This window comes from Helicoverpa zea, chromosome 19, assembly GCF_022581195.2.
Source record: "Helicoverpa zea isolate HzStark_Cry1AcR chromosome 19, ilHelZeax1.1, whole genome shotgun sequence".
NCBI lineage: Eukaryota > Metazoa > Arthropoda > Insecta > Lepidoptera > Noctuidae > Helicoverpa > Helicoverpa zea.
The window spans coordinates 1,549,986-1,563,057 of record NC_061470.1 but is presented as its reverse complement, the minus strand read 5'-3'; the positions used below and the strand labels follow the sequence as shown (position 1 = coordinate 1,563,057).

At 42.2% G+C, this 13,072-nt stretch overlaps 2 protein-coding genes across 3 annotated transcripts in view; both read right to left on the bottom strand.

Annotated features, from left to right (window-relative positions):
• Positions 1-4,640, bottom strand: part of LOC124639494 (serine/arginine repetitive matrix protein 1) — a 37,959-nt gene extending 33,319 nt beyond the window's left edge. For both annotated transcript variants that reach the window (XM_047176882.1, XM_047176883.1), the window contains exon 1: positions 3,331-4,640. In XM_047176882.1, the coding sequence (XP_047032838.1) occupies positions 3,331-4,527 (1,197 nt within the window). In that variant the 5' untranslated portion in view covers positions 4,528-4,640. The remainder of the gene's footprint in view (positions 1-3,330) is intronic.
• An 891-nt stretch (positions 4,641-5,531) lies between these two features.
• Positions 5,532-13,062, bottom strand: LOC124639723 (protein Red). Its single transcript, XM_047177182.1, has 11 exons — positions 12,868-13,062; positions 12,524-12,721; positions 12,050-12,113; positions 11,817-11,891; positions 11,147-11,251; positions 10,852-10,916; positions 10,258-10,498; positions 8,961-9,108; positions 7,959-8,165; positions 7,372-7,538; positions 5,532-6,854 (listed from the first exon to the last, which is right to left on the bottom strand). The coding sequence occupies exons 1-11, from the start codon at positions 13,017-13,019 to the stop codon at positions 6,780-6,782; spliced, it is 1,497 nt and encodes a 498-aa protein (XP_047033138.1). The 5' UTR covers positions 13,020-13,062; the 3' UTR covers positions 5,532-6,779.
• Between the last annotated feature and the right edge of the window lie 10 nt (positions 13,063-13,072).

The window sequence follows — 13,072 nt, the reverse complement described above, 5'->3', positions numbered from 1 at the left end:
GGTGTCGCAGCGGAGGTGTGCTACAGGCATTAAGGGAAGAAAGTTGTTACACATTTAGCTTCGGTTGAAACTTGGATACACTTGAACTCGTTAATCAATGTTTATAAGTATATAATAAGAGAGAAATACGACAATAAGAGGGAAATGATATAGTAAAAATCAGTATGCTATCGACATATTATGCAGGTAACGTTTTTTTTCACGTCTCAGCTAACGAGATGAGCTCATAATATCTACATTCTTAGTTCGTATTATTTAGAATATTGCAAAAAAGGATCTGTTTATTATTTCATAGCTACGTAGTTTCCATTAGTTTGTTTTTGTCTGAAATAACTTTTAACTGCGTCATTTGTACTCTAGAGGACGCAGATTGTAGGTCAATTTATTATTAGGTATTTTGAATAAAGATTTGATAGGCAGGCTTAGTCATAGTCAGAGGCCAAAAATTCTGATAACCAAGACTGGTTATCAGATTTTTATTTGAATTAAGGAGTACCGGATTGCCAGGGTAACTGGGTTGAGGAGGTCAGGTAGGCAGTTGATCCTTGTAAAACACTGGTACTCAGCTGCAACCGGTTAGACTAGAAGCCGACCCCAACATAGTTGGGAAAAGGTTAGGCAGATGATGATGACAGAAGTCAGTACTTCTTTGATTAAGAGAGAATTATCAAGGGATTTGACTTATACTAGAAATGCATTCCGTGTCACACTGATCGGATTCCGTTGGAACTACTCCGCACCTGGATAAGGAGCCTACAGTTTAACTCTATACATGGGATATCTAACACTGAAAGAACTTTTCAAATCCGATCAGTAGTTCCTAAGAATAGCACGTTTCAACAAACAAACATACTTCAGCTTTACAATCGGTACAGTGGATCTACTCTACGACTTCTCAGAAGGCAAGCAAAGCCGCGGGAACTACTATCGAATGTAGTTCAATAAACTACAGTTGCGCTAACGACAGCGACTGGTTTGACGGCTGCGACTAATCGCTGTTACAGCAGACTTGCGACACGCGACATATCTTCATACCTTGACTAGTATATACAGCAGATGTGGTACATATCTATTTTGGAGAATCATAATAAAAATAATTCAAAATTTCCTGGCTCGAACGTACGACCCAAAAAGGAGATTTTTGAATCGACCACGTAAAAAAATATATTTAGTGTTTGTTCGAATATTTTCATTGATAGGTACCTAGCAATAATAGTGATGAAAAACGCTTCTCCGACCCAATAACATTAGGTACAAACAAACGTTAATAATATGTATCTGGCGAACATCAAAATACCTTGACTTCAAAACTTATTGTACCTCTATACTATACACTCTTGCTTACTTAACTATAACTTGCTATACATCTCTAAAGATCACTAAGTATGCTATTACAGAACCAAACTTTAATGTATGCTATAACATTGCATTGTATTGACAGCTCGGTGACGCGACGCGACCTTAACACAAGTACTTACCTTCTCAAACGTACATCTTGAGCAATTTACTACTCGCACGTATAGTGACGGACAGAAATGACATACTTTTATTATGACCTCCGAAACGTTAGACACTAAATATCATGACCTATCCCAATGCTCCTTTTTTTCTAAATTGTATATGTATTGTTTTTGTCATGAAAACGAAAGTTCATTAATACGCTTTCAGCGTAAGATGCTTCGGTTTGGAAGAAATTCGGTATGGAGCCAGCAAAGTTTTGGTAACCAGCTCTGTAAATCTGATATTTCCCAACAATTTTCAGAAACTAAAATCTTAATGTTAGTTTTCGCTAGTTTACTTTAGGTTAGACTGGAAGCCGACCCCATCATAGTTGGGAAAAAGGCTTGGAGGATGATGTTTTTTAGCTAGTTTAATATTTTTTCAATAAACATTTTATTTTTCTTTCTTTCTTTTCTTTCTTACAACATAACGTCTGAATACCAGTCTCGTATTTACAAACTCATAAAACTTTATATTTAGAACTGGATGCAGTTTTTTGATTGCAATATTTACATTTCAGTGCATACCATAGCTACAATTTTGGTTAGAAATCCTGAAATTTAATGCATTTTCAGATATTTTATGAGATCCATCATACATCTGACTAATCCTTTCCTAACTATTTTGGGGTCGACTTCCAGTCTAACTGGATGCAGGTGAGTACCAATGTTTTACATAGAACAACTGCCTGTGTGACTTTTCGACAAAGTTGCCCGGCTTTTTACCCCTTGGTAAGGCTGTTTTAGCGACTGTCAAAAATGTTCAAATGGTAATCGGGACCCACAAATCTAACGTGCCTTCCTCAACACGGAGGAACTCGTCTTGAAATGATGATCAGCCATCCACCTCGCCTCGCCAAGCACTGCTTAACCTAAAGATCAACCCATTTACTATTTATTTACTTTGCCGTTTTACGAGATCTATCTGTTGCAATGTTTCTTAGCTTACAAACTAACAAAGATAAACAAATAGCAAGTTGTTATGAATGGTCTCGCTGAAAATCTCAACAATGAATGTTTCAATCTCTGGAGAAGCTAAAATCCTTACATTTTTTTACTGAGTTTGAGATATTATTTTTATTTTTAACCACGCTAGTTATTGGCTTCGAGAATAATCTGTTAAATACATTTAAATTGCAGGCACGAAGGTCATTTGTAAGACACCTCGCGAACACTCGTGATCATTGTAAAAACTATCTTTATTGCAACATGTAGGTAGCCTAGACTTTGTAGGTAAGTATATCGTATAGAAACGTATTCTACTCAGATTACATTGCCAGGAAAATGTTGATTTCGAAATCATGGTACGCTTGAGCAGGCTTACTTACAATTCTTTAAAACATCCCACATTCAAAGACCCTAAAGTACCGTCTTCATCAAAAACAATTTTGCAAGCAATCGCTCTTGACACGATAATTACGTACACACACAGCCTCACACACACATACACACATCGATGACGTAACGCGGCGGGACCGCGCCGACCCTTTGTTAGCGAATCCACTTCATTATAGAGAAAGCTGCTGCGACCACTCATTTTATTATCTTGACCCTCCGCGTATGGGCCCCGATTGCCCCATGAATATTTATAGTGGAAGGGTTAAACAGCCAACGATGGCAAAGAAGCGGAAATCTTACGCGTAACGTAGGTTTGAATCCCTGCTAGTGCGAGTACCGGTTGTCTCGGAATGCGGACTTTAGTGCCTTCCTAGACGCGGCCGGTCTTCGACACCTTTTAAAGGTAGCCTATAGTTTTCCGTTGTTTAGCAATAAAACGCTAAAAAAAGGAGATGCAGGAAAACTATGTGTAGCAGTAAATAGCAGCACGTACCTCAGGTGGAGCTGCAAACTTCAGGTTGGCGAGAGAGCCGTGCGACCTGCTGCGGTGCTCCTGTCGGATGCTATAGGAGAAGGCGCGCTCGTTCAGATGGCCCTTCTTCCTGTAGATGCCGCCCGCGTCCTCCACCGCCTCCAGCCCCGTCATGCTCTGCGCCGCCTTCATCGCGGCCGGCGGCGGCTTCGAGCGCCGCGGGTCCACCGTGGCGTACTGCAGGCGCCCGCGCCCGGGGCCCGGGGGGCCCGGCGGCCCCGGCGGGAAGGGCCCGGCGGCCAGCGCGGCCGGCACGCGGCCCCGGTGACCCAGTGTCGCTGGCCGAGCGTGCGGCAGCGTAGCAGCGGGGTGCGCCACTAGCACCATGGGATGTGCGGCGGCCCAGGCGGGCGGCGCTCGTCCAAGCGACCGGCCGTTCATCATGGGCGCTGGCCCCGCGTATAACTCATCAGCTGATGCCGAAGACTTCTTTTTCGTCTTCTTAGCGGTGGCGGTCTTCTTCTTAGGCTCCTCGGGCGGCGGCGGCGGCGGCGGCACGGAGGCAGGTCGTGTGATCTGTCGGGGGCGCGGCGCTCGCGCGGGGTGCGGGATATCGTCGCTGGCATCGTCTCGCTCGGCGTCTCCGACCCACACCTTGTGGTTCTCATCGCCGTCGTATGCCTCCAGCTCCTCGTCAGGATCAGGCGGCAGGTGCGAGGGCGCCCGCTCGGCCTCGAGACGCTTGGCGTAGGAGCTGTCGGCGTACGCGTGGAAGCAGCAGCGCACGAGCGCGTTGGCCGCGGCCTCGCGGCGGCAGATGAAGGCGTGGCACTCCAGCACCTTGATGCCCTGCGTGCGGCGCAGCACGGCCGCGAACAGCGGCGGGCGGCGCGGCGCCGGCGCGCGGGCGAAGGGCGAGTCCAGCGGCAGGAAGCGCGGCGCCGCCTCCACCGTGACGCGTCGGACTGCGGCGCAGTAGTGCAGGCTGGAGATGGGGAAGAAGCGCGCCACGCGCGAGCCGCTCTCGTCGATGTTCTCCAGCAGGATGCCGTTGGACCACACGGACAGCCACGAGTCGATGCCGCCGCTCGTGGCGCCCTTGTCCGGGTACAGCTCGCGCAGCGGTTCCTGGATGCCTTGCAGTCCGTCTTTGCTCTGCTGCGGCACGGCCGAGCCGAGGTAGAGCACGCGGCACCGACATATCGGCGTCGACTCCATTTCGTCACTGCACTATCACAACATCACACTGAATCACTTGAAAACACAAATATTGTCGCGTTAGGTTCGCGGGCGGACCGGTACGTGCTCGCCGCGACTCGCCGCGGCTCTCACTCAGTGAGCGGAATTCAAGATGGCGGGCGCTGCGGGCGGGGGCGGGTGGGGGGGCAGGCTGTACCTGCGCACACGCAGGTGTGGGTGCGGGGGCGAGGGGGGGGGGGCGGAGGGTGCGGAGTGCGGACGGCGCGGTGCCGATGAACCGGCATTGTGTCAGGCGCGTCGTCGCGAATTTGGGCGCGTTTCTCTCCACGTCAGCGACGACGTGACGGAATGTCCTGCGCCAGTGAAACCTGAAGGTCGCGCGATGCACATGTCCCGGCGGTGCTGCATCCACTGCACCTACGTCCGTGTTGCACTCTCTATGCAGTTTCCATTTCACGTCAATTGGGTCATTGTTTGACTGAACGTTGGACCTTCGCTGGCTAACGGGCGGTTCGTGTGAACTTGTAATAAAGACAGGCCGATCATTGTAACTCGTTATTGCGAACAATGCTTTATCTCTTATTAGTCGCACAATTAGGATCACTCGGAGTTGTTAAAATTCCTCGCTGCTCGTAAAATATATCTTGTTCTTTAATCGAAACACATAAAAACCCTAATTGTGTTGGGTGACTCATTAAGATTCTTCAACTTCATTAACTCAGTTTAAAAAAAATACAGGTTTTTTTTAAAGTCAATAGAAACTCAGTTAATTCATACCTCAAAGATTTTCAGCAGATAAGATTTTTTTTAAATAAAACTCTTAGTCCAAGTTCACCGGCAAGATAAATATCAATTTTCTTTTAAAAAAAAACTGTTTCCTATGAATTTTCACTTTCAATAATCAAAGTTAAAACAGGTTTTTTTTTAAGAAAAACTGACGTTTATGTTGTCGGTGTACGTGGGCCTTAGTTGAGTACCTAAACAGAAATAAAATAGATAATAAGAAATAAATGAAACAAAAATTTCTTTCAACACATTATATTGTTTAATAGTCTATGTACAATATTAACTTCATGTCTTACCACAAAATCTATAACTATACAAATTATAGATTACATTGTTATCAGGCATACTATCCACTTCACACATTATTTATTTTTACTTACGTACAATCCTGTACATATTTGACCTCGCAAGCGCAAACACTAAAAAATTTGAGGATTCAACTACTGTTGGAATTTCTGAATAGAAAGAACACTTGTTAAATGTTTTGATAAAATTCATAATAAGTTGCAAAGTATAATTAGTTACCACATAATACAAGATATAGACCCAGTAATGTGATTTAAAAAAGCACTTTTTAAAGAACATTTTACCTATAATAAGGTGGAAAGAGAAGTATAAAAAATTTGAATCATGTTTGTGAATTTTAAACTTTGCTAAAATGTTTTCTTTGATAAAAAGTAAGGTTTTCGAAAAAAAAAAACAAAAATCCTCAAATTTTGACTTTTGACCTCGAATAACTTTTGATGCACACATGTGATCGATAGGTACTTTATTTTATTTATAATGGTAAACCCAAGCTCTCCACCAAAATTTGGCTTTCCGGGAATTTTTGTTATTTCAAATGTCTATTTTGACCGGACTGTGAGCGAAATATAGCGCACATTATTATGTATTCTTCATCATGTACTATGTACTTATTACCTAAATATACCATAAAGAAATTTGACTTTGAAAAAGTTGCCAAAACAAACTGACTGACCAATGGTATCCAATCTCTGAACTAATTTTAGACGACTTGTTGAATGCATCTGGGCTACAAAATATATAACAATTTCTTTACATTATAAAATGTATACTTAGCATTACATAATGCGTGATACAGTATTAAAAAATCGTGGCCAATATCACTCCTAGCTCTACAAATATCTTCCTACCACTGTAGGAAAGGTATTTCACACACACTATGCTGATTACCCAACCTACATATCTGATGCTTACTACTACGACCGTAGGAAAGTCCGTAGGAGAAGTACGCCTACGGGTACGGGGCAGTATTCGATGGATTTATGCGAAGGTTCCTCCATTAAGTGTCACGTTATCTTTCGCACAAAATATCGAATAAACTACCAATTTATACATATGTGTTTAGCGTATATATCACACACACTATCCTTAGAACACTCGATCTAAATATCCGATATCTCCTACGACTGTAGGAAAGTCCTCTAGGCGTAGGAGAACTACGCCTACGGGTCGGCCGGATGCTAGTATTTAGCGGATTTATATGAAGGCTCTTCGGTTGGCTGCGGCGCTTTACGTTTTTGAATTATGTTTTGGATCTGTAACAATAATTTTGTGAAAAATAAAATGGAATAAAATAAGTAAGATTTAACCTGAAACACATTTTGATAAAGAAAGTATTCAACATCAATTCAAAAATACAAACTAGCTTATGCTAGTGGCTTAGCGTACCATGGGAGCTACTTCACGCACCCGTATTGCCATTCTCTAACACAGATATTTTTCAAATCGGACCAAAAATTCCTTCACCTTAATTAAAATAATTGCTAATTGTGTTGTGTTCAGGTGATAAGGTCGACGTTTCTTTGGCTCGTTTTTAAATGAAATAACGTGTAACTTGCTCAATTATCTATTGGACACTAACGATGGACGACAAATGAGGGCCTACGACAGAAGTGTATAAATGCATAGCTATATGCGACAGTTTTAAACCAAACAGTTGTAATAATTGTTGTGTTGAATTCGGGGCGCTAAAAATCACCTAAGGCTTTGTTTCCATAGACAACCAACATATATTTTAGGACATGTTACCCATTTTAAATAAATATTATATACCTGTTGCCACTCCCTATCGAGTTCAGCCTTCTCGCTCTTGTCCTTAGTCTTCCTGGTCTTGCGTCCGTCCTGCGTCTTGACTCCGTACTGGAAGGCGGCCTTGGGCAGCGCCTCCTTGCTGCTCATGTAGGCTGAGTACTCTTCCTGGGTGTCGAAGTCCCAGCGACCTGTGTTGTAAGGGAGAATTAGTGTTGACGTGGGTACAAAGATTTTTAGTGGAGAGGGGCAATTTAATACGATTTTTTTGCATAGAGCAATAGAAAAAAAGAAAACAAAATTCATGGCATCAGTCGAATTTAGAAAATATATTATCTGTGATTAGGACGTTTTGTCGTGATTAATAACAAGTTATGCTTAAAATAATAATGTAAACTGTAGGTAACTTCGATAAGATTCTTTATAACAATTTCGAATGGGGCACAATGAGAAATAGACTTATGACAAAAATATGAGTATTTCTTTTAAATGGTTTTATGACAAAAAAGATTTCTGTAAAAAATGGGGTCTGTTATTACTTTTTACCAATAAGGCCATTCAGAACATTTTTCACAATTAAGTTCCAGTCACTATTTAACAGCAAAACAAACCTATAGGCCCCTTCTTATTCCCGGCATCCATCTTGGTATAATCGACGGAGTCATCCGAGTCGTCGATGGCGTCGTCCATCTCGCGCAGGCCGGGGTAGCACTCGGCGTAGCCCTCGGGCTCGGCGGCCAGGCGGGACAGCAGGGCGGCTGAACGGACTGACTTCTCTTCTCGGATGCGGCCCACTGGTTCTGTTGCTGGTAGGTATTCTGGAACGAAGTTAGTAAGTAGCTGTAGTTTATTGAATAAAATTTTTTGTCTAATCTATTTTATATCTCTATAATCTATATTACAAAGAGGAAAGAATCAAAAAGGCTCCGGAAGTACTTAACCGATTGTAGTTTTATTATTTTTTCACTGCTAGGAAGCTACATTATTGCCGAGTACTTATTAACATTATTTTAGGCCTATTTCATTCGGGTACGGGCAGTAGTTCTCACGGGATGCGAGTAGGTAGTAGTAGGTATATAATAGTTTACGATATATTCCTTGCCCTTCTCTAATAAGCTATATAGCTCTATTCAGACTATGATTTTACAGTGTGTCGCAACAAACATGTCATCAAAACAAGAAATACTTTTACACCCAAAGTTTTACTATTATAGTTCGGCCATTCAGAGAATGCGTTCCTGACACGTCGCGATTGAACTGACGACGTAACTACATTCATTGATTATTGATATAATAATGTTGTTTTAATGCTCCTCAATTGTTAAAACGGTAAACAACCAGCAAAAATATTTTTATCGTAACTGCAACGCCATTGCAAAGTTACGTCGTCAGTTCAATCGCGACGTGTCAGGAACGCATTCTCTGAATGGCCGAACTTTAATGTAAATTTTTACTACGAAGATCTCAATAAATAGCTACCGAAGTTATACTAAATTGCTATAAGTGAAATTTTACATCAATATAAGCACAACCTTATTTACAAGATTACAAACAAAATATTATACAAGAGGCACTTATATTAAACCTTAAAACCTACTACAAAAGGTACATACCATCATCTTTATCAGCATCAGCAGGCTTGTCGAAGTACCCGCCCGCCCTGGGCCTGTCGTCGCGCCGCTCGTGCCGCTCGCCCGCGGTGTACTCGCCGATTTCGCCGTAGATCGAGTCGTCGGCTCGACCCTTCTCTGATGCCTTATCCTGGGAAGAAGATTGTTGGTAAGATTTTATTAAAATGTCTATGTATAACCTAGGAAAGGATAGGTCATGGTAGATAGATAGATCATGTAATACCCAAAATGTAATGGATAAATAACTAGACAAATTGTAGAGGAGTCTAAGGTGATCTTCACACTGCCCCGCATCACGCTGCATCTTGCGTGTCGACGCACCTACGCGCGTTCCTGCGGGAGTGCAGATCTGCATCATCGTGCGGGTTTTTCACGCACTCACGCGCGTAGGTGCGTTTTGTAAATTCACGCACAGCGAGTTCCATTTTCAAATATACACGTCACGCCCATTCAAAATCACGCGCGGCATTGCGGGATTCAGTGTGCCATACCTTGCGTCTCGCCCCGCACCTACGCGCGGGGGTGCGTGTTTCTCCGCATGTATGTGCGTGATCCGCATGAACGCGCGTGGATGCATTTTCAGTGTGTTGGACTATGCGTGTTTTCCATACAAACGGAGATATTTCCATACAACGGAAAAAAACGCATCCACGCACTACGCTGCATCATGCGGGGCAGTGTGATAATCGCCTAAGTCAAATGTTGTAATTTCAAGTAGAACTTTGCAGACTATTATGAAACATCACAATAGTTGCACAGTTCCAGAGAGCCGGCAAGAAACTCCATATAAGTAGTATATAAAAGCAAAAACTGCTTATTCAAAATTTACAAAATTAGGGCCCCAAAATATCCACCCTTGACCACTATGCAATTATTGCATATTTGCAATAATGACATAAAATAATCGACTGCTGTATTTGACATTGGTTGGAGTGCACAACTGAAAATCATGAAACTTGGAGGTGCAGACTTATCAAAACTTGTACCTTGGTCTTCTTGAGCTTCCTATGTCTGCCATGTCGCAGGTAAGAGAAGATCTGAGCCAGTTTGTCCAGCACCAGGTCCCCGGCAGCACTGGCGGCCGGGGCTGCAGCATCAGGGACTGAAGGTGACATACCTTGGTCTTCTTAAGCTTCCTATGTCTGCCATGTCGCAGGTAAGAGAAGATCTGAGCCAGTTTGTCCAGCACCAGGTCACCGGCAGCACTGGCGGCCGGGGCTGCGGCATCAGGCACATCGCGTCTACTCCTAGTGGAAGAAACTAATCATAGATGGTATACCTTGGTCTTCTTGAGCTTCCTATGTCTGCCATGTCGCAGGTAAGAGAAGATCTGAGCCAGTTTGTCCAGCACCAGGTCGCCGGCAGCACTGGCGGCCGGGGCTGCGGCATCAGGCACGTCGTGTTTGCTCCTAGTGAGAGTTGTGGGTATGTCGCTGTCGGCGCCTGCTTCCTCGTCTAGTTCCACTACATACGCCATGCGACCGGGACCGAACATCTCGTTACGGATTATTTTTTTGTTCCTGTAAATAAAGGAAATAAGTTTAATTGCGTAAGAGACACATGTACACAACTGGTTGTTTTTCTGCAGTTTCACCCACATTCTGGGGGAACTTCTGCCTGTACGTGGATAAAACATCAATTTTAAAACAGAACTTTTCAAACCAATTATTAGAGCTTTTAGTGTACAAATAACAAAATAATGTTTTCTCTTTAATATTTATTATTAATAATATAACAAAACAGTATGAAATTTGAGAACGTACCTATGCATTGGAAATAAACATAACCGAAATAAATGTCAAAAGATATAAAATAAATTAATTTTGTTTCTACAATAGTGTCATGACGAGTCAATGAATGACATTATACTCACTTCTGTTCTTGTATCATGTTGTAGATATTTTTCGCCATTGTCGTTTCAAACTGCATTTCTTCTTCCTATAAGAAAGCATTTAATTTATTTAAATTTTTTTCAATATCTTGTCAGAAGACTAAGTTTGTGTTATATTACAAGGGCGTCAAATAATTTAATATTTGTATGTGAATACTTTTTCTATACAAGAGGATAGCAAATCTTTCATAAAAATGGAAATAATTCCAGCTGTTTTGAAGTTATCAATGTTTATACATAATAATAATAAGTTTTCCCTATAAAATATTGCACATACCACAGGCACTTCTTTCTTCTCTTTAACGGGTTCCACGGGAGCCGTGACCAGACGTTCCATTTCAGCTTCCTGCTCCTGTTCCCTTGTCTGTATCTCAGACCTCACCTGCAGAAACCAACACAATTTTGAAATATTCACCTTTTTGCTATTATTGAAAACTATTGAATGGATTTTGTTGTAACTTGGCAGTAATACATTGTCTTCATCAGCATCTGCCTAGCCTTTTCCCAACTATGTTGGGGTCGGCTTCCAGTCTAACCGGATGCAGCTGAGTACCAGTGTTTTACAAGGAGTGACTGCCTATCTGACATCCTCAGCCCAGGTATCTGGGCAACCCAATACCCTTTGGCAGTAATATAGCTTTATATTACAATAACATAAAAGTGTATTTTACTATCAACATTTGAGTTGTCTTGTGTGGGACACTGGTGAAATTACAGGGGAAAGTAAATATTAATAACTAGCTTCTGCCAGCGGTTTCACCCGCATCCCGTGGGAACTACTTCCCGTACCAGGATAAAAAGTAGCCTATAGCCTTCCTCGATAAATGGGATATCTAACACTGAAAGAAATTTTCAAATCGGACCAGTAGTTCCTGAGATTAGCGTGTTCAAACAAACAAACTCTTCAGCTTTATAATATTAGTATAGATTAATAACAGTAATTATACCTTTTGCAGCAAAGCATAATCAAGACCTTTCACCAAATGGGTATGTTCCATGTCACCTCCAAGATACTTGGACTCCTGTAAAAGGAAAAAAATATATGAATATAAATACATGTACTGTCTATTTTTACTTAAATAATATAAAAAACATGTCAAATATCAGTATTCATGCCACACAATATGATTTCTGTTAACTTGAACTATCATACTTATTTCATAAATATGAATATACAAACCTGAATAAGTTGTCTTCTTCTCTCTTTGGCGTCCATTCCCGACTTCAAATCTGGTGCTACAGCTCTGTAAAGATATACATACTGGTACATTATCTGGCTCAGCATTAACCAACTATGTTGGTGCCTTCCAGTTGAACCGCAGTAAAAAATGTTTTAAGGTAGACTGCTAAAAGTCACAACTTTACAGGTTGTTTGTTACTTCAAAATACTTATGAAGGAGAATGTAAAGATAAAAATGTATTTTGCTGGTTCTTCTGCACTGGTCCAATTTTTTTGGCATCAGGAAACTACAGTCATATATCATAAGACACCTATTTTCTATACTAATATTATAAAGCTATATTATCTGCGAGTAACAGGCTATATTTTATCGCGGTGCGGGCAGTAGCTCTCACGGGACGCGGGTGAAACCGCGGGAAAACGGCTAGTAACAAATAAAAATGTTCCACTATACCGACTACTTCAAAAACTAACCTGTAAGCACTGCTAGTGTTGCTGGTAGGGTCCATAGGCCCCAACTCATTGACGCCGTCCCTCCGCTCCCGAGCGCGGTCCCTGTACTTCTCTGCTAATTCAGCTAGCTTGTTGTCTTCCTGCTTCTTCAGTGCAGCGTAGTAAGACTTCTTCTTTCGTCGAAGCTCACCTTTGTTTTCGGCGGGAGGTTGCATAGACCTGGAATTTTGGACATTTAGTCATCTTTAGTAGGTCTGTAAGTCATCTTATTGTAGTAGAAACAGTTCTTTTCTTGATCTCCAGGAATAATCAGCCATAATATAAATGAAAATTGATGCCGAAAATACTTGCAAAATATTACTTACCCAGCATTGGCCATGGCTTCTCGCACCGAGCCCGTGGGGTGGGAGCCCCCGGAGCCCCCGGGCGTAGCCCTAGGGGTCATCAGCAGCTTCCTAAAGTCTTCATTTGTAAGCCTTTGAGAAGCTGGGGTCTGCTCCACGTTGTTGTCATCCATTTTTACGCTTTTTGTTTCAAACTCCTCTGTTAAATTTTGCGGCTATGCCGCTA